General features: G+C 52.2%; 2 protein-coding genes across 9 annotated transcripts; one reads left to right on the plus strand and one right to left on the minus strand.

Annotated features, from left to right (window-relative positions):
• Positions 1-2,454: 2,454 nt before the first annotated feature.
• On the plus strand, positions 2,455-21,699 carry IGSF22 (immunoglobulin superfamily member 22). Its single transcript, XM_052662393.1, is given in 26 exon segments — positions 2,455-2,563; positions 4,686-4,817; positions 5,030-5,163; positions 6,335-6,434; positions 6,517-6,556; positions 6,751-6,806; positions 6,809-6,924; positions 7,589-7,702; positions 8,232-8,310; positions 8,313-8,384; positions 9,015-9,293; positions 10,244-10,519; positions 11,445-11,501; positions 11,636-11,932; positions 13,024-13,330; positions 14,824-14,996; positions 15,215-15,301; positions 15,304-15,346; positions 15,977-16,296; positions 16,733-16,821; positions 17,020-17,044; positions 17,047-17,211; positions 18,321-18,600; positions 19,576-19,678; positions 19,680-19,872; positions 21,629-21,699. Coding segments are annotated over 26 exon segments (3,717 nt in total).
• On the minus strand, positions 19,849-27,818 carry TMEM86A (transmembrane protein 86A). 8 transcript variants are annotated; one of them, XR_008201516.1, is made up of 4 exons: positions 25,312-25,603; positions 24,420-24,962; positions 21,691-22,308; positions 19,849-20,373 (listed from the first exon to the last, which is right to left on the minus strand). XR_008201516.1 is itself a non-coding variant. In XM_052662013.1 (3 exons), the coding sequence occupies exons 1-3, from the start codon at positions 27,711-27,713 to the stop codon at positions 24,526-24,528; spliced, it is 723 nt and encodes a 240-aa protein (XP_052517973.1). In that variant the 5' UTR covers positions 27,714-27,818; the 3' UTR covers positions 22,316-24,525. The 8 variants fall into 8 exon arrangements, 1 of the variants encoding a protein (XP_052517973.1); XR_008201517.1 differs by having other exon boundaries at positions 21,482-22,308; XR_008201519.1 differs by lacking the exon at positions 21,691-22,308.

The following is a 27,818-nucleotide window of genomic DNA, read 5'->3' on the forward strand; positions in this document are numbered from 1 at the left end:
ACAGCAGCTGCAGCCCAGCAATTTGCCTTGCAAGGCCTGGGCTGACAGCAGTCCCGCCCAAGGAACCTGGAAAATCTGCCCCTAGACCAAGATCCTGTGCCTTCCAGACACTCCCACTCTATTCTTACCCCAGCCCCCAGGGATGCAGCAAACGTAGCTGTCCTGCCCTTGCTGACGGGTGGGTCACCCCAGAGCAAGAGGGAGGCCAGGGCAGGACTGTTGACCAACGAGCAGGTCCTTACAAGGTCGCAGAGCCCTGAGTGGGCTGGTCAAGGGTCTGGGCTGCAGATTTACTGCAGACAATGAGGAAAGAACAGGGGAGTGGCTTAGACAGAGGTCCCAGAGAAGGGGGCCTGCCCTCCAACTACTCTCCAACAAGAGGATGGGCCCTCCTACCCCTCCGCCCAGATCAGGGGGTTGAGCAGCAAGAGTGAGATGGGGAGGAAGAGCTAACATTTCCCCTTCTCTCCTGGGGGTGGCCCCGTGAGGCCACTCAGGTTGTGCAGGCACCAAGTGCAGAGCACGGCATGAACGGTGCTCCCTGGACTCCCCCATTCACCTGCTCCTGGTCCCTGGAAAACACAGACCTGTTGCTTTGCTCCCCAAGCCTATTGGACACACACATTACCCTGAGCCCCCTCAGCTCAGAGAGGTCCCACCCAGCAGCAGTGAGAACCCAAACCTCTGCACAAAGGAACAGAAAAAGTACCCCAGGACCACCACGCTCGGCCACCTGCCTGCCCAGACCCCTGCACTTCCTCCAGCCCTGGCCCCAGCTACCCCCCAAAGCAGTGAGCCAGCTGGCTGGGGCAGCTGTGGAGCCTGAGTAAGGAGTCACCCCCAGGGGGCCAGACATTTAAGGAACCAGTGACTCCTGGTGCACATTGCTGGGACAAAGAAGAAGGAGACTGGTCAGTCTACAGCCCAGGAACCAGCTGGGTCTCCAAAGTCGTGGGTGGACACAGCCCTTGAGGGTTAGAAGGGACTGGTGACATGAAGGTAAGGCTTCCCCCTTTCCTGAGGAAAGGGGCAGAGTCTGCTTTCTGAGCCCAGAGGGGGACAGCAGGAGCTGGGGCTGGGGAGACGTCTCCAAACCCAGAGGGACCAGGTAGAGAGGTGTCATCGGATGAGGGGGCAAAGTTTAGCCCCAAACCTTCTTTCTGGCTTGGAAGAAGGACTTGGGGTCCTCTGGAAGGGCACTGGACTGGGAGTCAAGGGGCCAGGATTCTAGTCTGAGTGCCCTTGGTTATTTCTCAGATGTCAGTTTCTCATATACAAAAAATTGGGGTGTAAAAACTGCCACTCTGTGGCAAAGGAAATGGCAACCCATTCCAGTATTCTTGTGGAGAATCCCATGGACAGAGGAGCCTGATGGGCCGTAGTCCATGGGGTCGCAAAGAGTTGGACATGACTGAGCGACTAACACTGTGTTGTACCTAAAGATTCCCACATACCACTCTGGTTAAAGAAAAGATGATATGTACATCTATTCGATGGAATACTGTGTAGGTGTTAACAAGAATGCGAAAACTTCATAAACAGGGACGGAAAGACCTCCAAGGTGTACAAAGTGAAAAGAGGGCTGAATAGCTTGTATAATAGGCTACCTTATGTATTAAAAAAAGGGGGGAATGAAGAAAAAACATATTCAAATTTGCCGGAAAGAGCTCCAAAAGGAGCACAAAGACCACAGGTGGTTACCTGTTGTGGAAGGCTGGGAGATAGAGGCCCTTGGGAGCAGGAGGGAGCCTCTTTACAATAGATGTTTCTATTGTTTTGTTTTTTAACCATGTGATTGAATTACCAACTCAAAAATTATGAGAAACAAAGACTCAACCTCCGTCTTTATCATATCGGAAAGGAAAGCAGGGTGGTAGGAATGTGCTGTCATTTGTCTTAGCATTCCCCCAATGCCAGGGCTCCCCAGGGCCCAGCAAGAAGATCCAGTTTCCTTTCAAAGCCGGCTCCAGTATGGCTTAGTCAGGAAGTTCCTTCTCAGGTCTGACTTCATTCCCTCCTGATGAAGCCTCCAGCACTGCCCCACCCCACCAGTTCCATGTAGCTATCAAAAGGTATCCTCAGCTCCCTCTGGGCCTTGCTGGGTTCACTGGGTAAGTCTAAACCCTATCTTCTCCCCCTCCAAGGATCTGGAATGGTTTGGGGTTACTCAGTGAGAGGCCCATTGGTCCTTGTAGCCAACCAGGGAAAAGGAGATACCAAGGGAAGAGAAGAGAGGACAGAGGGAAGAGGCTTGCCACCCAACCTCTCCTCACCCTCCCTGTAAACAGTCATCTCTCTCTGTGTTCACCTGTTCTGTCCCTTCCCCTACCCCGCTGTGCATGCACATACATACATACACAAACATCTCTGAGTCTCCGTCCTGCTCCCTTCCTTGTCCTTCACGGCCTCATCCCCTTCCTGGTCCTCCCAGGTGAGTGCCCACGCCTTGTCACCATGACAACCATTCACCACAAGCAGATACTTCAGGAGCACGTGTCCATGGAGTTCTCCAGCTCTACCACCCACATGCAGACCTTCTCCAAGACAACCAAGATCGTGGGAGGTAAATAGAGTGGGATGGCTGGTAAGGGGGCAGAATTAGGTAGAGGCAGCCTTTCTTCCTCCCATCTTTGTGACCAAGGGACCCCTCAAAAGCCCAAGATACCACAAACAACCCTCCCAACCTGTGCTTCTAATCTGTGATTTGATAAAGCTAAGCCAGCAGGATGCTTGTCCACAAATGCTATCTCCAGGAAAACAGCTTAGGAAAAATCAATCACATGGATATGTGTAAGTGATTGAACTCTTAATTGCTGGAGACCAAAGCCATAGGCAAATGCACAAATTTCTAATGGTAGAATTTCAGGCATGGAAGAAGTTAGGGAGGTAGCCGCCTTATCTACTAAAGAATAATGCTGGCCCTGCTCCACTTAAGAAAGAGAAGACTTGGGCTGCCAGTGGAGAGAGGATGAATACATAAACAAGTGACTTGAGCTTCCAGGTGTTCAGACTTGGGGACCAGACTTAAGGGAGGGCAGAGCCAAGGGAAAGCTGAGAAATGGCCTCAGAACAGAACAGATTGTTTTAGCCATGTCTCTAGAGGAGAGTGATTCAAAGATGACAAGGAACCAGGATATCCCAGCCATCCCTCCTTCAGTCAGTCCTCTGTGCACAGAGGTCAAGGCCAGATAAGCAGCAAGTCCCCCTGGCCAAGTGAGGCATGTGTGCATACATGCTTAGTCACTTCAGTCGTGTCCGACTCTCTGCGACCCCATGGACCATGGCCAGCCAGGCTCCTCCGTCCATGGGATTCTCCAGGCAAGAGTACTGGAGTGTGTTGCCATTTCCTTCTCCAAGTGAGGCATGAAAGTGAAAGTGAAGTCACTCAGTCCTATTCGACTCTTTGTGACCCCGTGGACTGTAGCCTACCAAGCTCCTCTGTCCATGGGATTCTCCAGGCAAGAATACTGGAGTGGGTTGCCATTTCCTTTTCCACGGGATCTTCCTGACCCAGGGATCGAACCTGGGTTTCCCGCATTGGAGGCAGACGCTTTAACCTCTGAGCCACCAGGGAAGCCCACAAGTGAGGCATAGCAAGTGGAACAGCTGGGACTCAAGACCAGAAGCTTCAAACTCAAGTGACTATAATTTGTGATTCTCAGCCCTGATGGCACAACAGAACCACTTTAGTGTACAGGTGGGAGAATGGAGTAAAAAAAATCAGTGACATGTGAGTCTTACCTCAGACCGTTAAATCTGATAGTGTTTTTAAGATATCCAGGGACCCTGATTTGCAGCCAGACTTGAAAACCACTGTCAGATAGCGTCCAGCAGGGAACATAAATGCAAAAAAAAAGTTTGAGGTGAATTGCCCAGAATGTAGCCCATCGAAAGGGACAGCCCCTCTTGACCTCCCACTGACTGTTGCCATGTAGGAATATGCGTCCAGTGTTAAGGATCCAGAAATTCGAATTTTTATGTGAAATTTCTCAATTTTTAGATGTAGGGCTCCTTTTTGTTTAAATATTAAAGGAAAGGAAAGTGAAGTCACTCGGTCGTGTCTGACTCTTTGCCATCCTGTGGACTGTAGCCTATCAGGCTCCTCTGTCCATGGGATTCTCCCAGCAAGAATACTGGAGTGGGTTGCCATTTCCTTCGCCAGGGGATCTTCCTGACCTAGGGATCGAACCTGGGTCTCCCGCATTGCAGGCAGATGCTTTATCCCCTGAGCCACCGGGGAAGCCCATTTAAACATTGGAAATGTCAAATAAAAAACATCAATAGACCGGCTGCAGCCTGTAGACCTCTGGTCACTGGGGGACCAGAACTTCCAGGAGAGGAACCCAAAGAGACCCATAAAATCTAAAAAAGAAATCTCCTTCTAAAAAATGGGCCGGGGCGGGGGGGGGGGGGGGGGCGGTGGTGCTGAGGGGGGAGTAGAACGCAAGACCTTGACCCAGTAAAGATTGTAGAGATTGACCACTGAGGGATGGATAAGGCTTTCACTCCCCTAGTGGTTGGTATTTGCCATAACACAATGACCCACCGACTCTAAGGTCCTCCTTTCTTGGCCAAAGCGTTTCCTGTTCTCACTGACCTAAAATGCTCCACTGTCCCCTCGAGAAGAGGTCCCAGACTAAGCTCTGCCTGGAGCCTATTCTGACCTCTCTAGACTGTCAGCACAGAGGAAGTGGTGAGGAGGAAGTTCTCCAGCTCCACAGAGTTCTTCAGCTTGGTGACCCAAAGTTCAAACATCTCTGCTGGCGAGAATGTCCCGGAGTTCGTGGAGAAGCCTCAGCCGGTTGCCTCACCCGAGGGTGCATCCCTCCCAGAGTCTCCCCAAGGCCCCGGCTGCTTCCCTTTCTATCCCAGTGCCCCAGCCCCCCGCTGCTGCTGCCACCCCCGCCGTCGTCCCCCCAGTACACAATCACTGGTGGAGACAGGCCAAGGGTCTTTCCCCAGCCCAGAGCTGGGAACAGGTCGAGGTGCAGCTTCCAGGCTAAGGGGCAAAAATAGGTGCCCACTGCAGGGGATAAAGCCATGTTCCGAGTCCGGGTGCAGGGGAACCCCAAACCCAATGTTTTTGGGAGAGAGAATGGCATGCCCATCAAGGACTCTGCCAAGATCTTCTACAACATCGTGAACAAGGAGCATGTGTTGAAGGTGCCAGGGCCAGTGACCCCTAAGGCCAGAGGCCAAGACCCTGGGATGAGCCCCAGGTCCTCTCACAGCCAAGAGATCCACAGTGGAGACCCAAGAGCTGGGAGATGAGAAAAGGGGCTCTCAATGCCCTAGAGGAGGAGCAGGATAAGAAAGGTGAGTCAGGAGCTAAGGCGTCCTTGCCAGAGTGAGCAGGGGGCCAAAATTAGGGGCAGGGCAAGGCAGAGCTAGGGCAATGCCAGAACAAGGAGAGGGCAGGAGCAAATGGAAAAGAGAGAGGTTCCAGCAGGTGATGAGCCTCAAAGGAACATGAGACAAAAGCTATGCGCATGGCTAGAAGGGAATGAGACCAAGGGACCTCAACCAGGCTGAGGTGAGGCGGGATCTGCACGAAGGGAAGGGCTAGTCATAGAGTGGAGGTGAGGGTTAGGATTCCTGGGCTCTTCAGGGGAACATTACAGAAGAGCAATGCCAAGGGCCGATCATCCTAAGGTCTAAGCATCTTCTGCAGCCTCTGGGTCCAGACCCTTTGAGGAAAGGGTGGGATGGGTCCCTGGGGGATCTAGGTCTATAATTACTTCTGTTCCTGGATCTGCCCTGACTTCCCACTGTGAAAGGACAGAGCCTCCCCTCTCCCCACCCATGCCAGGTGCTTCCTTCCCCTCCCAAAGACCCATCATTGGGCCTTAGCACTCCCCACAGTACACACAAGCTGCTCCAGAGCCCCCTACTGGCCAGCCACTCCTTACACAAGCTCATTCAGTCAGCAAGACCTTTTAGGAAACCCACTGGTACCTAAGCTCCTTTCTACAGGCTCCAAGGCAGCCTTGTTCACCCCCATTTCCTCAGGGCTCAACCCAGTACCTGACACAGAGGAGTAAGTCTGTGTTAAATAAAACAGCACTTAGCCCAGAGCCAGAAACTGCAGATAAAGTTGCAACTCAGAGGAAGTCCTCGTCCTCCAGGAGCTCACAGCCAAGGGGGAGAATCCAATGTGGAATCAGGCTTCAAACAGACACACTCACACTGACTGCTCCCTGGCACCTTCCAATCATAGAGACAGCTCAGTCCTCCATACATAAATCCAGCACTCAGCTCCTCCCCCTCCTCCCAAAACACCCTGTCTCCCTGTGGTTCCCTCCCCCACCCCCTACTAACGGCCTGACTGATCCAGCTGGAGTCACTGACCTTGGACGACTCTGACAACTACAAGTGCATTGCAAGCAATGACCACGCAGATGCCATCTACACTGTGTCCTTGCTGGTGACTGAGGGTGAGCCAGTCCAATCCTCCTGGCCTTTCCTCTTGGGGACCAAACTCCCCCTGTCTGACCCTGTCCCTTTCTCTGTCCTCAGGTCAAGAAAAATTGGATTTCAAAAAGATGTTGAAGAAGAAGTGAGACTGGGAGGCTCCTCTTTCCAGGGTGTGGTCCCCCCACCCTCCGGGCTTTTCAACAGGGCCCTGAGTTAATGGCCCAGGCTCCAAGAATCCATGGAGTAGGGAGGGGCATGTCAAGGTTGGGAGAGCCTCCCTCTGTCTTCAGAGAAAGGCACTAAATCCAGGCTTGTCACCCACCTCCTTCCTCCCAGTGGACCCCCTGCTCCCAAGAAGAAGCAGAAGAAGGTGACAGGTGAAAAAGAGATGCTATAGACTTTTCCAAGATGCCCAAGAAGGACTTTGAGAAGGTCTGCATGGAGTATGGTTTCACCAACTTCTGGGGGCTGCTCAAGAAGCTCAAAGGGATGAAGAAAGTGGAGGTAGAGGTCAGTGGCCACCAGGGGGAAGGGGGACTGCAGGCCAGGGGCTGGGCCTTACCAAAGGGGTAATGCCTTTGGGACTCCTGGAAGCAAGGTTTCCCCACCCTGCCCGTGCCTAGTCAAGGGCGATCTCTACTGCCAGGGCAGTGAGGAACTCAGGTCATCTTCCTTCCACCTCTTTTCTCTTGACTGCTCGCTAATACATTTGCATCGACTTTGGAATCTGAGAGACCTGGGTTCAAAGTCCAGTTTTACTGCATTATTAACTGAGTGAACTTGGGGGGGTCTCTCCAAACCTGTTTCTTCATCTGCAAAATGAAAATTACTTTTGCCCCGTTCATTTGTTTTTATATTGCTGTTCTCACTCATTCATTCAATCAACTTGGCATTGTGAAACATCTGCACCAGAATCAGAGGATCTATACACAAGGGGACCTCTGTACTCGGTAACTGTTCCTCGGATGGTGTTCCTTTTTCTTCCCTTATCATGTCCGTTTCCTCCTCGATCTTCAAGTTGTTCCATGCGGAGGGAGGGGAACGCAGCTGTCTAATTAATCAGCCTAGTCATTTGTCCCCGGAAGCTCAGAGGGCTTCTCCAGGCCTGGGGACACAGACTGGACAGATTTAAGATGCCTCTGACACCTGCCTGTTTGTTATCACACGCCCTCAGGCCATATGAATTCTGAAATCCCTGGAAGACAGAACAGCCAAGGTGGACACCACGGTGGTCTCTGACTGCATCATGGAGCTAAAGGACCCCAATGTCAAAATGCCGTGGGTCAAGGTGGGGAGAGCACCCAGGGAGGGATATGATTGGAATATCATTTCTTCCTCTTCGCCCCTTTCCTTCCAAGACCCTCTCATTACCCATAAGCCCTGTCCTCTTCTCCATCCCAGGAAAACGATGCCATCCGGCACAGCTGAAATGGGCTGGGAGCTGGGCTTTATTCTTAGGTGTTCCACCGGTTTGCTGTTTGATTTGAGACAATTACTCTCCTTTCTCTGTGCCTCAGCCTACCCATCTGAAAGGGCTGAATTAAACAGTCCTGAAGATTACTGATGATCTGGACCTCTAAGAGAAAACATCTAGTGAACTCATGCATATTAAGAGTTCAGGCTTTGGGGGAGGCAGGGACCCTGGATCCCACCAAGCCAGATAATGAAGCTAGAAAAATGTTAGGGGCCTCTGACTGTGTTTGAGAGCCTTAGAAAGGTAGATATGGCTCCTTTCAGCTCAGGTTGGCCTTATGGAATGGAATAGAAATCTCCTCTTAAATCCATTCATCAGTTTTTCTACCTAGTCCATGAGGCAGGATAATGAGCCACTGAGGATCCGGTACTTCCTGGGGAAATATGATGTGAAGCAGATGGGCACCGAGTGCGTGCTGCCCATTACATGAGTGATGCAAGTGCCTACAGCCTGGCTGTGGCCAACAGGCGGATGGATGCAGAGCTCATGGTGCTGGGCACGAGTGTGGGCACCAGGGGCCACAAGGAGGACATGGTCAGGGTCAGGGTCAGGGCAAAGGAAGAACCAGGGCCGGGGTCCATGGGGATATGGCAGGAAGGACTGCAGAGCTAGCACAGACTGCATGGGGTTGGGCTTAACAGAGGAGAGAAACATGGGGCCTGTGGATACGACTATGAGATAAAGTGCCGTGGGGCGATGTAGCACAGTGGTTAAGAGTACAGCCTCTGGAGTTGAACTACTGGAGTTCAAATCCTAACTTCTGTCATTTATGAGCTGTATATTTGGGACAAGTGATTCAACTTCTCTTTGCCTCAGTTTTCCCATCTGTAAAATGGGAGATAACAGACTCTTCCTGTATGAGGACTGGATGCCTTAATAGTGTCTGGCACATAGGTACATATTCTTTCTAAAATTGCTGTTAATGTTATTGGGAAGGAGACCATATGAACGTCATGGGAGGGGATTCCCATGATTCACAAGCAGAACAAAAGGAAGTATGTTTTCCCCAGCCTGTGGGCTACAAGAGGCTAATGACACGTGAGTCTTTATGCTGCCTTCACCATCCTACCCCTCAGGAGGGACCAGGGATCAGCCCAAGGACTGCCCTTCCTACTCTTTGCTGCAGATAAGTCACTAAAGTTCTTGGGAGAGATGAAGCCGGTGAAGGTGACAGAGTGCCACACAGCTGTGTTTGAGATCCGCCTCTCTAGGAAAGTGCCCGACTTTGTGTGGAAGTTCAATGGAAAGGAGCTGAAGAGGGATGAAAAGTATGAAATCACAGCGTCTGAGGATGGTCTGACCCACACGTATAAGATTCAGGATGCCAGATTCAGTGATAGTGGTGAGTTCTCTGCCAAGCCAGGAGACCTGGTTCAGAAGACCCAGCTCACTACTGACCATGAGTGTTTGGGCCAGAGCTTGAGTGGTGGGCTTCATGCCACAGCAGCCTCGATGTGGGCATTCATCCCTCCATCCATCCATCCATCTATCCAGCCATCCATGTATCTATCCGTCTCCTCCTTGCAAGGTCCTTTGATGGATATTAGAAAAATAAAGAGTTCTCCTCTCTGCTAACTCCTAGTCTGGTGGGAGATGTAGGTGTGGAAATGGAATTAGAAAAAAAGTTCTTAAGCAAGGAATCAAGACACACTAAGATCTTACTATCAGCTGGGAGATCTTGAGCCAAGAAATTATTAGCCTTTATGGCTCTAGTGTCATATATTACAGCACATACCATATATTACATCTTGACTACACACATTCTTATAGCTAGTTTGGAGAGTTACACATGACGGTGAGTCACACATGTGAACCACTCTTGACACATGTGACATGGAATAATCATTGCTGTGATGGAGGGAGACACAGAGGCTGTGGGAACCCAGAGAAGAGATACCACCTTGCAATGTCAGAAGGGATGTGATAAGATGATGGCAAAGCTTTACCAAGAAAAATGAAAAGGCTTTCAGTTTTCAGAGAAGGGGCAAGAGAAGAGAACATTTTCAGCACGTATAAAGGTCCAGACACCAGAGAGACAATGCAGTTATGGTTGGAGGGCCAAGGGGGCATTAGAGATATTGCCTGCAGTCCTGTGAGGAGGTAAAAGCTGTTGCCCTGTTTTACATATGAGCAAACAAACAGACTTAGGAAGTGAATACACTGCACAGAGTCAGCTAGCAAATAAGCAGAGCTGGGAATTTCCCTGTCAGGTACTTCTGTGAGTTGGGTACACACTTCATGTCACAGGGCCCTGTAGTTTCTGGGGTCAAAAAGAGGACCACAGCAGCATCTACCTGCAGGAAAGCGTCGTAGGAGGTTGGGAGCAGAAGCAACTGTTCGTTTGTCTGTCCATAGGCATCCCTATAAAATTTGTAAGCACCCTCAAGGATGTGCGTGTGAAAGAGAGTAGCTGTGCCTGCCTTGAGTGTGAGCTGACGTCCAAGGATGTGACCTTGTACCGGAAGAATGGGCAGCTGCTGGCGAGAAGCTCCAAGTACAGCATGAACCATGAGGGCAGGCGAGCAGGGCTGTTCACTGAGGATGCACAGCTCACTGACAGTGGCAGGTACACCGTGGTGGCTCTGAAGGATGGGGCTGAATACTACAGCACTGCTGTGGTCACCATGGAAGGTATACACCCACCCTGTCAGTCCCCACCGACTGACCCTCCGCTTTCCTACCATGGGGTGAACACCAGTCCCCCATGACATCAGCCCTCCTCCAGGTCTTGATCTATTTCTGCCTCCCCACTCTAACCAACCCCGTCTCCCAAATTCTGACCGTTTCTACCTCCTAGACCCTGATCGTCCTTCATCTTTTGAACTCTATCTGAAATCCCTTGACTTCATCCATCCTTTACTTCGAGACTCTGACCACCCCCAGCAAATCTGATCATCCCACATCCCTTGACCCTGACCAGGCCCTACTCACTATCCCTGGCCATTTCTCACTGACCCTGGCCACCCTCTACTCCTAATAAACCCTGGGCATCCCACCGGCCAGCATAACCACAGCTAAACATCCCAGCTCCACTAACCATCTGCATCCCACCATCTAGTCTTCTTCACCTGAGCAGCCTGAGTTCCCACTGACCATATGCTCTGATGATCAGCCCCCCATTAGCCATCTCCCAGAATTCCTGGTTACCATTTCTCAATGCCACTGACTTTCCCCCAAACCCCACCTACAGGCCCTAATCCCTCCACTGACCCCTTACCCACGTGCCCATTTTTAAACATCCTGCTCATCATAAATGATTTTGATAGATGCCACCAGCCCTTTTCGGAGAAGGCAATGGCACCCCACTCCAGTACTCTTGCCTGGAAAATCCCATGGATGGAGGATCCTGGTAGGCTGCAGTCCATGAGGTCGCTAAGAGTCGGACACGACTGAGCGACTTCCCTTTCACTTTTCACTTTCATGCATTGGAGAAGGAAATGGCAACCCACTCCAGTGTTCTTGCCTGGAGAATCCCGGGGACGGGGGAGCCTGGTGGGCTTCCGTCTCTGGGGTCGCACAGAGTCGGATACGACTGAAGCGACTTAGCAGCAACCAGCCCTTTACACCTTCAGGGTCAAGGGTGCAGAGAGGGAAGCCTCGGTGTTTATCGCAGGTAAGGTCGCCGCCCGCTGTAGACAAAGCGAGACCACGCCTGGCCCACCCACCTACTCCTAGCCCCTCCCCCATCCCCGTGGGCTCCTCCCCCACCCCTGCTGGGCGTGCCTTTCCTGCCGCCCCTCCTTGCAGATCCGCCAAAAGTCCACCGGTCCGTCCTGGAGGCACTGGCCGCGCACCCGGTCACAGTGAAGGTGGGCCACACCGGGAACATCAAGGTGCCCTTCCGAGCAAAGCCGCTGCCCAAAGTGACGTGGTACAAGGAAGGCAGGGAGATGACAGAAGAGGAACGCGTGTCCATGAAGCGTGGCGACGACCAGGCGCTGCTCACCATTTCAAAGTGCATGGGAGAGGACAGCGGCCTGATCCTGCTCGGGCTCAAGAATGACCATGGCTCCGTCACAGCCACTCTGCACCTCAGCGTGCTGGGTGAGCGCAGGGCCCCTGCTCGGCCAGGCTGGGGACCCCCGCTGCCCTGGGCTCAGGGCAACAAGCAGGCTGAGGACAGAGTTGGAGTCTGGGTTGAGAATGGGACTGAGTGCTGACTTTGCAGCCAGAAGAGACCGCTTCCAGTTCCTTAACTCGGTGGCCTTGGGCAAGTCAATTAACTTTCCTGAGCCTCAGTTTCTCATCTGTGATAGGGTGGTTGTTTAAAGTGTCTTTTTATGAGTGAATTTAAAGGCTGTAGAAGAGTACACAGCACATTATTGACCTTCACATGTTACTGAAGTATTGTAATCGACTTTGAGATGAAGCAAGGTGAAAATGGGGTGAAAGAGAGGTGGGGTTTAGGGATGAAAGTGAGGTTCCTTGGGAAGCATTTTGGAGTTGGAAGTGAAACGGAGGGAAGGGAGTAAGATAGGGTCAAGAATAAAGTGAAATTGGAGAGAAAGCTGAAATGCCGGTAGAAATGGGATTTGGGATGGTCTGAACATAATGTTAAGGAAAGAGATGCGGACCTGGCCTTAATGAACTCATAGTCAACGTCCAACACAGACATACCATGACCACCTCCCCCACCTGCATCTCCATCAGGTGGTGGGCTGGAATGGAGTGGGTTTCAGTTCAGTTTGGCAGCATGACTGAGCACCTCCTCTGTGTTCTCAGTGCTGTGGACACAGGGATGAATTATCCCCAGCAGTCCTCCAACCTAAAAGGGATATAGGGGAAAAAAAAAAAAAAAAACCCAGCAGACATGGAATTACAAAATAAACTGTTATACTGGAGTTCTGGAAGCTGAGAGGAGGGGAGACCTTTGAAGAGGACAAGTGGGAATCAGCTGAGGCAGGGCCCCCTCAGGTCTCCAGTTCACCCATTCCTAGGCAGATGAGAATCTTTGTGAGGGCAAGGATCAAGCTATTTGAGCAGGTCTTAGGAGGACAGTGACTAAGAGAAGCACAAGAGAGCTGCAAAGCTCAGGATCTAGCTATGTTCCAGTCTGGTGGACTCCAACCAGTAGGATGAAGCCCTTCTGGTCCTTTGCTCCAAAGCCCCATTCTGATACTATCTTCTGTCCTGAGACCATCCCAAGCCTCCCCAGGGCCAGGTGGAGTTCCTGGAGCTCTTGGGTAATTGTGTGCACATGAAGTGGAAGGCCCCTAAGGACAACAGACAGTGGCTTATAACACAGTTCATAGAGGAACCGAGGGCAGTCGGCAAGAAGTCCTGGATTAAGATCGGGGAGGTGGGCAGCAAAGTCACCAAATTCTCCACCAACAAGGTGGAAGCAGAGAAAGCCTACCAGTTTCCTATCCTGGCTGTCAATTCAGAAGGAGTGAGCTACTCCCCGGAGGCAGAGGAAGTATTTTCAGGAAATGCTATTGGTCAGTGAGATAGCTCACTATGGATCCCAGGAGCCACTGTGGGGCCTTCAGCTGGTGAGAAATGCTAGTGGGGAATTCCACAGGGTCATCTGTAGCTGCCCTATGAGACAGATAGATTCTAGAGTAAGAGCAAAACCGTGTTGGACAGAAATGCTCAACATTTTCCAGTGAGGTCGCATGTACAACACACCCCTGTGTATATATCCAGAACTATGCACAATAGCAGAAAAGTAATTCCACTTGTTCCTCCATTCCAGAAACCATCCCTCATCCAAGGGAGAGCGATGTTACTTTAGGGATTACCTTGAACCCATTCTAATTGCTTTTTCCAAAGAAAACTCTTGACAACATTGGTGTTTTAATTATGATCACTAGTTAATTACTTGCTACAGGCCTCCAAACTGATCTCCATGTTTCTATGTGTCAAGACAGTACCTTAAAAATTGTGCCTTTGGGGACAACACAGGTTAGAAAATTCAAGTGGCCGTTCTCTATCTTGGCTTCACATTAGAACCACTTGAGTTCTCTAAAACAGTGCTGATGCTTGGACTCCACCTAGGCCAGTTAAATCAGGAGATACAACCCAGACACTAGTTGTTGGAAGGGTGTTTTGGGGTTTTTTTTTACTGCTCACTTGACATTAATGCGCAACCAGAATTAGTTAAGAATCATCGGCTTTAAGGTTTTTAAGGAGGGAACCTTAAAAAACTGGAACTAGAACTGCCTTATGACCCAGGAATCCCACTGCTGGGCATACAATCCCACTGCTGGGCATACACACCAAGGAAACCAGAATTGAAAGAGACACGTGTACCCCAATGTTCATCGCAGCACTGTTTATAATAGCCAGGACATGGAAGCAACCTAGATGTCCATCAGCAGACGAATGGATAAGAAAGCTGTGGTACATGTACACAATGGGGTATTACTCAGCCATTAAAAAGAATACATTTGAATCAGTTCTAATGAGGTGGATGAAACTGGAGCTGATTATACAGAGTGAAGTAAGCCAGAAAGAAAAACACCAATACAGTATACTAACACATATATATGGAATTTAGAAAGATGGTAATGATAACCCTGTATGCGAGACAGCAAAAGAGACACAGATGTATGGAACAGACTTTTGGACTCTGGGGGAGAGGGAGAGGGTGGGATGATTTGGGAGAATGGCATTGAAAAATGTATACTATCATGTAAGAAACGAATCGCCAGTCTAGGCTCAATACAGGATACATGATGCTTGGGGCTGGTGCACTGGGATGACCCAGAGAGATGATATGGGGAGAGAGGTGGGAGGGGGGTTCAGGATTGGGAACTCATGTACACCTGTGGTGGACTCATGTCAATGTATGGCAAAACCAATACAGTATTGTAAAGTAAAAGTAAAATTAAAAAAAAAAAAGGAGGGAACCAGAGCTCAGCATGAGTTGGACAACTGTCTACATACTCCCCCTCCTAACCTGTACCCTCTCTCACCCCCTCTGTCTCCCACAGAGCCTCTGGTCTTGCCTCCCAGGCTTAAGTGACTGACGTGACCAATGAGGCCCTGGCCGTCACATGGAATGCCCCTACCCAAGATGGGGGAGCCCCAGGGCTCCACTACGTTGTGGAGCAAAGGAAGAAAGGCAGTAACCTGTGGGTGCCAGTCAACAAGGACCCCATCCACGGTGAGGTCCTAGAGACAAAGGCCCAGGAGGGACCAAGGGAGATTTTGCTGGGTGGACCCATGTACCCCTGCTGCTCGGAACATAACTCCTCCTCATATTCCTTTGCGGGTTTTAATAGCAAACTGATGAACCCTCATCCACATTCACTCATTCTATGGTCTCCTACCACATGGACACCCCCCACCCCAGCCTCATGACCCCTCAAATGCCAATTTTAGGCACCAAGTACACTGTGGATGATGTCCTGGAGGACACAGAATATGAACTCCGAGTTGTAGCTGCGAATAAGTCAGGCCCTGGACATCCAGTATGTCATCCAACTCAGTGGTAGCCAAGCACCCAGTGAGTGAGTGCAGGGCTGCCAGCACATAGTGGAAATGGCCATTTGAGGTAGAAAGAGGGTTTCTTCTTGGGAAAGTCTAACAGGAAAGGGGTCACACAGTCTCTACTCTCTGGGAGCTGCCAGCCTGATTGAGGGACAAGATTCACAGAAAGGAGAAAGCCAGCAAATAAAGATTGAGTGTTAGGGATAGCGAGGAGGCAGCTGAAAAAAAAAGTTTTTATCAAAAGTAGAGTATGTCTGGTTAGGTGAGGTGGTAGAGAAATGTGTGAGGACTGAGCAAGGTGGTGGGTAAATGGTTGGGCAGGTGCTGAGCTCAGGTGGTGAGATGGGGACACTGCATAAGACTGGATGTGGTAGAGACGGTTGGGCTAAAGGCTGGAGTTTTGAATGCAGAGGGTTGGAGTATATAGTGCATATTGAATTTGGAGGGTACTGACTTCAAGGCTGAAAGTGTTGCGTCAGTGAGAAAATTGAATTTGGAGGTTGTTGAGGGTGCAAGGCTGGGTGCTGAACATGTCAACTATGAGTGTTCAAAGTAGAGGTGGTAAAAGTTTTCAGGGTTATTGAGCATGGGAATTGGCCTTGGGGTTGAGTGGGAAGAGTGTGGGAGCTGATGAGTTGTCTGTGTCACCCAGAGCACCCCAGGCCTGGTGCAAGGCCTGCACATGTCTGATTCCTCCAACACCAGCATCTCCCTGGCCTGGCGAGAGCCTGCAGGGGGAGACCCACCCTCTGGCTACCTCCTTGAGATGCAGGCTGAAGACACCATGGAGCGGTCCAGGTGCACAGAGATCCCCATCTCAGGCACCTGCTACACAGTGGGAGGCCTCACTGAGAGGCAGCAGTACTTCTTCCGAATCCTGGTGGTGAACGAGGCTGCGGTTGGAGAGGCAGTGGAGCTGGATGAGGGGGTCTGTGCCTTGCCAACACCAGAGGAGAGACGCAGAGAGGGCTGGGGTTTAGCCCTCTCAACATCCTAGCTCCACCGCTTCCTCTTGGACCTCATCCCGTAGGAGACAATTGGGCAGTGCTGGGGATGGAGCTAGGGGTAACCCCAGGGGCTTCCCCACCCAAAACAAAACAGAATAAAAAACCCAAAAACCAAAATCTCACTTATTGTGTGCCAGATAGTGTGTGTCAAAGGAGCTGTTAGGGATATAGGGGGAAAGATCAACAACACAGGATCTGCCCTAAAGAGTCTTACATAAAAATAGAGGGAGACAGATGAGAAAAAATAAATGCTTTGCAGCACTGCAGGGTTCCTAGCTGCCTGTCTGGCCTGAAGTGAGAGCATGAAGGGGAAGAGATTGGGAAAGGCTTCAGAAGGGAGGCTTCAACTTGAGTCTTCCAGATAGAGCGCTGCTTGCTCCCATCTTTGTCTTTTCCATCTCAGCTGCTCCCAAGTTTGACCTCAGTGCCCGGTTGAAGAGTCATACGGTGGTTTGCGCTGGGACAGCCCTCTGCATCCACGCCGCCTTCCCTGTGAGTCATTCCTGACCCTGACCCCCAGAGGCCCACCACTAAACCCAGATGGCTACCATGGCTGCCATAGCCTCTCCCTCTGCCCCTCGCCAGACCTCTGGCACCAGAGGCTGATAGGAGACTCCTGGACAGTGGGAGGGGGCCGGCCCCCAAATACCACCCAGGTGACCCATGGTGCTATCTCCTGTCACCACCCAGGGCTCCCCACCACCCATCGTGATCTGGCGAAAGATGGCGTCCCTACCAAGGGCCGGGAAATTATCACCAAGAGCAAAAACCACTCCCAGTTCCTCATCAAGAGCACCAAGTGCTCTGACTCAGGGGTGTACCACACTGAGCTCCAGAACATGTCTGGAGAGGTATACCACGACTTCCACGTGTGTGTGGCAGGTATGACAATGAGCGGAGGCCTGGGTAGACATCCCTGCCTACACTCCCCTCTGCTGCTGGACTTTTACCACTGTAACGGCATTCCTATTGGCACCGCAGAGCAAGACTCTTAGCTTTTGCCTTAATGGGCAGAGTTGTTTCTACTTTTTCTCAGTGTCTTGAAACCCCAGAGGCACTGAACTAAGACTAAGCCCTTGTTTCAGTTTTTGCAGTCCTATCTGGAGAGCTTCAGGGCATATGCAGAGTAGGGTCAGTGAGCAGAGAGAGAGGCAGGAACAGGTAAGAGGCAGGAGAGACAGACGGAAATGAGTCCATTAAAAATTGGGGTAACTGGCCTGTATGTTATTGGAAATACTTTCAAAGCATGTGATGTGGTCACCTAGAAAGCCCTTTTGGGGAAACTTCACAATCCCACAGTGTCACTGCCATATAGCTTCATTAGAATTCCTGAACCACAGCTGAAATGAGCTTGCTATTAATTTTTAGTTTCCCCCCAGATACCATTTAGAATTTTAATAATAAAGATGGTGGGTAAAACCTAAGAGTCTTTTCATCACCTTAAGTTTCAGGAAACTGCAGGTTTTGAGGTTTAACACATTGTGTATTCCTAAATTTACATTAATCACTATGCTAAAGAATATGTGAAACATTCTTTTGCATTGATGCATTTTGTACCTCCCTCTGTTAAAAGCATAACAGCCCCTCCAAATTGGGGTGACCTCTTAAAGAGAATTGGAAGCTTTATAATAAAGCCCTAAACCCCCAAGGGATGAAGGGGTGAACTTTTATTAAATGGGCACTTTACCCAAACATTTTTATGATAGTTATTGTTAGCCTTTTTTGCAAGTGAGGAAATGGGTCTCTGATAGTAACTTGTCTAAGTTCACAGGACTAGTAAATGACAAAGCTAGAGCTACACTTCATAAATAGTTCTGACTCCAAGACTCTGGCTGCCTGAGACTTAGAAGGTGAAGGTGCCCCGTCCCATCCTCCTTAGGACTTGGCAGGTGGCTGGCACGGGGGCACGATATTTCGACGGGGATGTGCACGATATTCGGGCGCGATATTTCCCCAGGGAGGCTGATGGATTTTTTTTCGGACCCTTCCAGATTTTCCGCGGCCACCCACAAAGCCACAGGAGGAGGTCACCAACACGGTGACTCTGACCTGGAACCACAGCCCCGACCTTCAGGAGGGCGGCGAGGTCCACTACGCCATCATGGAGCGGGATGCCAGCACCGCCACCTGGCTCAAGGCGGTCGACCGCGTCTTCAGCAACAAGTACACGGTGACCGACTCGCTCCTCGGCAGGAAGTACTACTTCTGAGTGCTGGCCCAGAACGCAGCGGTGACTCCAACGATACCTGCCTGGCTTGTCAGCAAGGACAGGAGTGAGTCTGGGGACTTAGGGGTTCAGATCTTTGATCCCTGCTGGCGGGGATGAAATAAGGATTGCCAGGGTTACCCAATGCTGAGAAGCACTGAGGTGAAAGAACTAACGTCGGGGACCCTGGGGAGAAAAGCTGAGGTCTGGAAGCCTAGGGGAGGGGATTCCTTCGGGGGACTCTGAGGGGTGGGACTAACGCGGAGGTGGGGAGATCCCCCTGGGGGCGGGGATGCCGGTAGGGGGCGGGAAGGAGGGGCGGGGATGGAGGTGGGGGACGGGGATGTGGAGCTGAGAAGCTGTTTCAGGGGAGAGGCTAACTGACGTCCTGACTGAGGATTCAGGGAGGGTCCAAGAAGCGGGACGACATCCAGAAACCCCGGCGGGAGGGGATTAAGGATTGGGAAAGCTGCAGGAAACTTAAAATATGATTCAACTGGAGAGAGCAGAGACGGTAGAGACTGGGATGGCCTTGGGGAAAGCTTGGACCGGTGCGGGGGCGGGCGTGGGGTGGGGGTGGGGAGTGGTGATCAGACACATGAACACCCGTGGCTGATTCATGTCAACATATGGCAAAACCCATCACAATATTGTAAAGTAATCAGCCTCCATTAAAATAAATTAATTAATTAGGGGGAAAAAAATGGCAGTCAACAGCCCGGTCCAGAAGCTGGTGGCCAGAAAGAAGTCTAGGATGCTGAGGTCTGGAAAAACGCAAAAGCCCGCGGACCTGGTTTGGGTCTTGGAACTAGCAGTGGCATGGGAGTGGGAGAGTGACGAAGGGAGAACTTCAGGAACCACTATGAAGTCGGGGCCCTAGAGCTGACGGTGTGTGGGAATCTAACCCAGGTCATCGGGGTTTCGTGAGATGGGTATTCGGGTCTTTCGAGCTCTAGGCGGGAGCGCGGTGGGTGGGGGACCTTGGGGTGCGCTTACCGCTCGCCACGTCCCCCACCCTCACCCCCACCCGACCCCCGCACAATCGAGGACCTGAGCACCAAGCTGAAGCCGTACCAGCAGAAGGACTGGCGCCACGTGCTGCGCGGCCAGGACTGCACCGTGACCCGCGCCTTCCTGGGGAACCCCGCGGCCCACCATCACCCTCTACAAGGGCCACGTCAACATCACAGCCAACTCACGGTTCTGGTACATCTCCACTAGCAGCGTGTGCACCATCGTCATCCCCACCTGCACGCTCAAGGACAGCGGCGAGTACTGCGTGCTGGTGGAGAATAAGCTGGGCAAGGACTGCAGCAGCTGCAAGCTTACGGTCTACGGTGAGGGTGCCGAGCCTGCCTCCGGCAGGCCTGGAGGTGGTGGGCGCCCCAGGCTGAGTCCTACCGGGGGTGGAAGCGCAAAATGGCAGTCTTGTGGGAGGTCGATAGATTATTTTCCTATGGCTGACACTACCTTTTATTTAATCTACCATGGGGTGGTGTAAATATTCTCTAACTGACCAAAGTTGGACCCACTCTGCCATCTTCTCCATATCATTTGTTATGTATCTGGCCCTTGCAGATTTGGGAGTTGGCAAAAAAAGAGTCTGTAGTTTGCAACCCTTCAGTTCAGTTCAGTGGCTCAGTTGTGTCTGACTCTTTGCGAACCCATGGACTGCAACACGCCAGGCTTCCCTGTACATCACCAACTCCCTGAGCTTGCACAAACTCATTGTCTGTCGGATCGGTGATGCCATCCAACCATCTCATGCTCTGTGGTTCCCTTCTCCTCCTGCCTTCAAGCTTTCCCAGCATCAGGGTAGTTTGCAACCCTCGGTGGGCCTAAACACGCATTTGAAAAAAAAACAGTAGTGATCAGGTCTAAACCAGACTTGACAAGCACAATCTCCCTGGTAGGGTTCTAAAAGGAATCTTTTATATTGACAAAAATTTCAATATATTTTGATGTGCAACCAAGACAAAACTATAGTGGCTCAGGATAAGGATAGACAGGAGGTGCTGTAAGGGAATAAAGGCTGCCCCCCAGGTGGCGCTAGTGGTAAAGAACCTGTCTGCCACTGCAGGAGAGAGGAGGGGTCGATCCCTGGCTTGGGAAGATCCCCTGGAGGAGGGCATGGCAACCCATTCCAGTATTCTAGCTTGGAGAATCCCATGGACAGAGGAGCCTGGTGGGCTACAGTCCTTGGCGTCGCAAAGTCAGACATGACTGAAGCACACAAGGGAGGCCCTCCCTCTGCACACAGGTGTGCCATGTCTCTGCTCGTGTGTGCACAAGTAGGGGAAATGTTTTATTTCTTCCTACATTCTACTGTCTTCACAGCTAGACAGCTAGTTGCATGAACTCTCTAAATGCAAAGATGGCCTACCTTGCTCTTCCGCCTTTGCTTTAAGCCTCCTAGCTTTGTTATGATCCTTTAAACTCACTCCCCACCACCTACCTCTCCAGCCTCCTCCTCTGCCACTCTCTGAAATTTCCATGGCATGTATTGGTGTCCACAGTCTCCATGGTTACAGACTGTAACCATCCTGTTACAGATGTCTTTCTCTGGGGAAAGGACCATGTCCTGTTGCTCTGTCTCTCAAGTACTCAGCTAAGTGCCTGGCACTGAGATGATGCCTCCACAGTGGCTGCTGAACTGTGTAACAGAACTAGGCCAGGGAAGGCACCATGGGAGACATCCAGCTCTCATTCCACAGCTAGAGAGATCCCTGACAACTTAATTCTGGTTTAAGCACATGGGCACAAGGCCCTGGCTCTAACACTAATCAGCCATGTGACCTTGGCAAGCCACTCTAAGCTTGTTTTCTCATCTACTTCTTAAGGCTGTTATGAGGATTAAATGAGATAGTGCATAGAAGCGCCTGGCACTATGCGTGACATACATTAAATGAATAACTGGCAGCTCTTGGCCCCACACACTCGGCTGACCTTGGCAGACTGCAGCTGGAAATGACTGAGGATCCTAGGCAGGGTCCAGCCTCTGGTTTCTGCATAGTGACTCAAAGTCCAGGAGTTTGGAGGTTCCCTTGTCCCTAGGGTCATTCACACTGACAAAAACTTTCTTTGCTCTTTCAGACAAAGACGACAAGTCAGTTCTAGCATCTGTCACTGAGAGTCTGCAGAAGAAATCAAAGTACCTCATGTGAGCTCCAGTCCAGCCCAGGCATCAGGAGGATGTTGTGATGTGGGGCTTCTTGGCCTGTCCTCTGTGTGGTTCCAGTGAGGGAGGCCCTGTATGCTCTGTGGTCTTTGTCAACATAAACATTCACTGAAGGGATAGGACAATACACTGAGTGAGTGTGCCTTTGTGTATATTCCTGACCATGGTGTGCACCAGGGACCAATGGGACTTGGGAGTGGGATGGGGATACTCAGAAGCCCAACCCCCAAGAGCCTGCTCCAAACCCACCCACATGGGGAGTGACCAGTCCCCTTTTGGCTGGGCCTTGCCCTGCCTTCCCTCCTCTACAGCTGCACTGTACCTGGCCCTCCCCTCAGGGCTTAGCAGGGAAGTTTGCAACTTCCTCCCCGGCCTGCCCTTCCAATGTCTTAACTACAAGTAGGTATGTCTTCAGTTCTGGGATTTAAATGGATCAAGACCTTGCCTTTTTAGTGTGCAGGGTTCCTACTATCTGAGCATCCCAGGTGGCTGAATGGTGAAGAATTCACTTGCCGATACAGGAGACACAGGTTCAATCCCTGGGTCAAGAAGATCCTCTGGAGAAGGAAATGGCAACCCACTCCAGTATTCTTGCCTGGAAAATCCCATGGACAGCGGAGCATTGTGTGTTACAGTCCAGGGGGACACAACTCAGCGACCGAGCACACACTCATGCATATTCCTCCTGAGAATTAGAGAATCTGAAATAGGATTGGTCATCCACCTCACTATGTCTGACAGCAGCAAACTCTTCCTTAAAAAAATTTTAAGCTACTGGACTTGAAACAAGGATGGGGGTCTTTGAACCTCCCTCCTCTACTTTATTCTTTTGCTAGTTCCCACCAGCAGGGCTTCCCTGGTGGTTCAGCTGGTAAAGAATTGGCCTGCAATGTGGGAGAACCTGAGTTTGATCCCTGGGTTGGGAAGATCCCCTGGAGACGAGAAAGACTACCGACTCCAGCATTCTGGCCTCGAGAATTCCATGGATTGTCCATGGAGTCGCAAAGAGTCAGATGGACTGAGTGACTTTCACTTTCAGCTCCCAACACTAATCTCTGTACAGATGCTAGTTTGAAAATTACTGATTCATCCAACATCCATACGGGGCTTGAGTCTACCACATCCCCACAACTGTACAACCCCTCTCCTGATGGAGTATTCATTACCATCCATGACTTCCCTTTTTACTCTGGGTCAGGGAACTGCCCATTAAGATGAAAATGCCCCTGGAGTCAGGTGACACGTTATTCTGCCAGGGCTTCACATCTAAAGCATGAATCATACAATCTAATCTCATTCCTCCCAGCTGTTCAGCTGAGCCCAGACTCCAGGGAGGAGGAGAAGCATGAAGGGAATCTAGATTATTCTGGAGCAGGTAGCAAGTCTGGGCTGGGGAGGGGAGGAGGTGGCTAGCAGTTGAGGACACCAAGTAATGAGACGCGGGGCACCTGTGCATAGGGGAGGGCATTAAGGACAAGTTTGGATGGTGGCAACTACTACCCATCCCCTATCCTCCCGAACTACATCCTTACCCACACACGTGACCAGAAAGAGACCTACTCCAACCAGGACAGTGTCACCAGAGCCAGGGAGCCGGCCTGATGCCAACATGCACTGGACAGGACTGTGACCCGCGCTGTGAGGACATCCAGGGCCCCTGGTGCCATGCCCCACCCCCACCTCTCCAGGACAGGCACGTGCCACACAGGCAGACAAGCAGGGCAGCCAGTGACTCTTGTTTTTTTTTTTTTTTTTTTTCATGTGAGCAACAGGATGGAGTTGTCCCATCCTTGCTCCCCTTGCATTGAATGTGCCTTGGGTCTTATGACCCTAGAGTGTCATTGGAGCCCGTTCCTCTTGCTCCCAGTGCAGGAGGGGCAAGGAGGAAAGAACTGAGAGTGGGTGTGTATGTGGGGGGTGCCAAGCTACCTGAGCCAGGCTCAGCAACCCCTCAGCAGCTCCCTGAAGCCCTCTCCCTGTAAGACTTTGACACACAGCAGGTCAGAGACAGCTGGCAGAGTAAGACATAGGTAGGCTGGGAGACAGACCATACAAACAAGACTCACACACTCACACACACACACACACACACACACACACACAGAGGCTGGCCCCTTCCTTTGGCATGGTTCACCCTAGCCCTGGGGATAGGGTCTGAGGGTAGTGGTGTGGGGCCTGAACTCTGGGATGCCCTTTGAGAGATGGGACCAACTTGAATCCTTGGTACGCAGAACTCCCAAGGCCAAAGTAGTCCCCAATCTTGCCTACCTAGACAGACACCCCTCCACCTTCCCACCCAACACTTAGACATTAAGATTGTTCAAGTAACAAGGATAGATGCAGGAAAGGGAGACTCCACCCTCATCCAGTCTTTCCACCTAGGGGCCTGGGAAAGGGGCTTCAAGCCCTGGGCATCTCAGCACAGACTCTTCCCTTCCTCACTCAACTCTGCGTAAATCAGAAAGAGTGGAAGTGGGTGAGTCAGACTCTTCCATCTAGCAGAAGTGGGGGAGGTCAAGAGGCTGAGCACCACAGCCCTCCAGAGGGGCTCTGACAGTCTGGATGGGGTAGAGGTGGGAAGATCCTGGCTCCGGCAAGGAGCATTAGGCTGGCTTTTTTTAGTTCTCAGCATGGTCCTGGACCACTAGCTTTGCTAGAATCTTTTTTCTACTTATCCCTCAAACTTGCACATTTCACAGGTGGTACCTGCTGCCCCAGGTTGGTACTGTGGTCATCTCAATCCAGCTCTGGCAGACGCCCAGGTTCTGGACTCCAGTCCCAGGAGAAGAGAGAGGTGACCAGAACCTGACCCTCATTTGGCCTTGCTCAGTCGGTAGTCCTCCACTGGCTCCCGGCTCTCAACAGCTGACAGGGCGATGAGCATCTGGGCGGCGTAGTAGGTGGACATGATGAATGCCCGTGAGTAGGGCACAGGGAAGCAGAACTTGTCGAGGGCGATGGTCAGGTCTGAGACAATAAATAGCAGTGCGCCACTGCCCGCCGCTAGCTCAGTCCAGCGCCAGGCTGCTCCGACCAGCTGTAGCCCCGCCATTGCTCGCCACCCCATGAAGCCGATAAGGGCCACATAGACCCCCACCAGGTAGGTGAAGGCACCCGTGAGGTTTGGGTAGAGGAAGGCATAGCACAGGCCCGACAATACTGCCATCAGCAGACCTGTCCGAAGAGCCAGTGGCCGCATGCCAAAGGCCGAGGCGTAGAGCATGTGGGTCACAGCAAACATCAGCAGACCTGGGAGTGAGAGGGGATGATGGGATGTTGAAGGCAAGCTCAGGTGAGGAACGAGTAACAGGAGGTGGGGTAGGAGTGCAGTGCTTGGGATAAGCCAGGGGAGTAACAGGGGTGGGGAGAAATCCACAAAGGCAAAGATACCTCCAAACTCTCCTGTGGTACTCCAGAACGGATCACCGTATCACTGGCAAGGTCATGCGGCAACAGGGGCCCCAACAGTCTTTGGCCTCAGAACCCCTTTAATTCCCCATGTTCTTGTTTTAAAAAAATTCTCTTTCCTAAATCCTTGGCCCCTCCCCAGGGTCCTCTAGCCCAAGATTCCTCCCAGGTGGTGACTGTGATGACTGACCGTGGACAAAGTAACCCTGGTCCTGCCAGATGAGGAAGGCGTCGCCTATGGCAGAGAAGACAAGCCCCACGAAGATGCGGGTAGCACTGGGGTGGGTCAGCAGGAATCCCAGGCCATGGGCCAAGAGGAAGAGCCAGAGGCAGAAGATTGGCAGGCACTTGATGAGGGCGCTGACCCACGATGGGCTGGACGAGGGCAGCCAGAGCACGAAATACACACAGGTAGCCTTGAAGAAGGGCACCAGCTTGGGTCCCTCACTCTTCACCTGGAAGACACGGGACAAAGGCAGCATTCAGAGCATGGGAGCCCAGAGCAGGGCTCAGAGCAGGACCCTCAGCCCAGGCATCCACCCCAAAGACAGGCCCACCACCAAAGCAGGGAGGACTGACACAAACCCAGTTTGACCTGCCCCAAGCAGCCAGTGTGAAAGAGCCCGTCTTAACTTGAGGCTTAAATGATTAGGAAGACAAAGGGCTCCATTGAGCCTGCTACTCACGTCCCATTCTTGGCCCTGGGGCAGGACCAAAATAGTCACTGGGCAGAAAGCAGACTTTGGGATAGTGTCCCATCCTGCAGCCCAAGGCTTCTCCCTTTCTGCCCCTTCCTTCTTCCCCTACAAAGCCCCCTCAGCCTCTCTCTGGCAGCATCAATCCCCAGCTGTCTGGAATAGAGTGGAGTCAGCAGCAGACCACAGAGATGCCACAGCTGGCCAACTCGTGATCCTCAGCAGTGGGGCCAGGACACGGGCCCAGCAACACCAGGTGAGTGCCAGGAATGCGTGAGAATGAGCACTGTCAACCATCTCAGCTCCCACCGGCTCTCTTCTCAGCCAGTCTCCAACTCAGCCTCCACTTTAGCTACCCTAGCCTAAAGGTACCATCAGGGACACGGAGAAGAGACAGGGATACTGCCTAGAGAAATGCACCCATGAGTGGGGAGCAAGAAAGCTGTCCCTGGAATACCAGCAATCTCAGGGGTTGGGGGGTTGGAGAGGGTGTCAGTCATTCTCATTTCCCAGAAAACAAGAGCAACTTCAGGCACATCAGAAAGAGAGGCAGGACGGGGAGGCAGGGTTCTCTCACCAGCTTTTGATCTGAAGCCAGCAGTCAGGCTGGGAGGAGATGAGGAACTGAGAGGGGGAAGTTAGAGCAGCTGACTGGGTCTCAGCCGGATTAGGGGGGAAGGGAGCTAAAGAAGTGTTGCTTCCCAGGCCATGCAGGCACTCTGCAAGCTCAGGGAGGGAGCTGCTGTGGATATTCTGAATTTCGGATACCCTGAAGCTGTTTTTCTTGGACATTTGGTACTGGGGCTCAGAGAGTGATGTGAAGGAGCTGAGGTTCCCAGTATATTCATGCTCTGCCCAAGAGACAGGTCTCTGGGCCAGTGAGCTGCCCAGCACAGGGCCATGGGTACACACTCAGACTCTCAGATCTCCAGGCTGTGGTTACCTGGCACTGAACAGACTGTGATGAAGGAGGTTGGGAAGAGGCAGATGCGGATCCAGGGGCTAAGCCTGCCCTTGCTCTGCCAGGGGTGAGAGCAGTGAGAAGAGATGACAAGAGTTCCTTCCTATGGAGATTTCCCCAGTGCAGGCTGGTCAGGGTAGGGACACGGGCAGAGGAGGAGAGAGCTTATCCTCACAGTCCCCAGATCTCCCCAGCCTCACCTGCTAGCCCTTGGAAGCACAGTCCCACAGTTCTCCCCCAGGTCCCCTATTCCCTAGAAGAAGAAACAGCAGTAGTAGCGGGGGAGGCTTTGACAGTCTTGGAGAACCCAGCGCTAGGAGTAGGAGAGGGGCAGAGAAGAGACAAAAGTTCAGGTGAGAAAGTCTGAACAAGGGGTGTCAATAGAGAACGACCCTTTTTCCCTTCTGCGCGTGATCCAGGCTGCCTAGACTCAGAGGCGTCACCTACACTGCCCGAGACTTCTTGTAAAGATGAGGAAAGGGAGGGAAGAAATTGGGAAAGACTCCCAGGAGGTCCCAGCCCCGTTCCCGCTCTCCCCCTCGTCGCTGCGGTCTGCCCACGCAGAGCTGGCGGCCCGCTGCCGTCCCTTTCCTCTCCCAGGCGGGCCACCCGGCCGACCCGCGCCGGACACACGGAGATCAACAAAGTCACGCTTCCGAGTCACGTGCCCGCTGTTTTCCTCCCTCCCGCGGGCCGGCGGGGGGCGCGCGGAGGAGGGGTGCCAGAGTCTGGGATGCGGGGGGCCGTGACCGCGCCGCCTCCCGCCGGGGGGACGCGGGCGGCCGCAGGATCCCTGCCTTTCCTCGTACCGCCCCCGCCCCGCCGCCCGCGGCTTGGCCTGCCGCAGCTCAGTCCCCAGGCCGGTGGGCTCCGGCCGCGCCGGACACTGGCCCGCTCGCTCGCTCACACACTCACCACAGTGACCGGGGACACCATGGCGGCGGCGGCGGCGGCGGCGGGCACCCGGTTCCGGGAGGCAGCGGCCCGGGACGCGCCGCAGGTGAGGAGGCGACGAAGTAACGAAGCCCCGGTGACCCAGGA

The sequence above is a fragment of the Budorcas taxicolor genome, chromosome 25, assembly GCF_023091745.1.
Source record: "Budorcas taxicolor isolate Tak-1 chromosome 25, Takin1.1, whole genome shotgun sequence".
NCBI lineage: Eukaryota > Metazoa > Chordata > Mammalia > Artiodactyla > Bovidae > Budorcas > Budorcas taxicolor.

Coding starts and splice junctions, on each gene's coding strand:
- TMEM86A (XM_052662013.1), bottom strand. CDS start 27,713: ATGGTGTCCCCGGTCACTGTG. Junction 25,577..27,692: donor TGGTGTCCCCGGTCACTGTG/GTGAGTGTGTGA, acceptor CGTGTCTTCCAG/GTGAAGAGTGAGGGACCCAA. Junction 24,963..25,311: donor CCAGGGTTACTTTGTCCACG/GTCAGTCATCAC, acceptor TCTCACTCCCAG/GTCTGCTGATGTTTGCTGTG.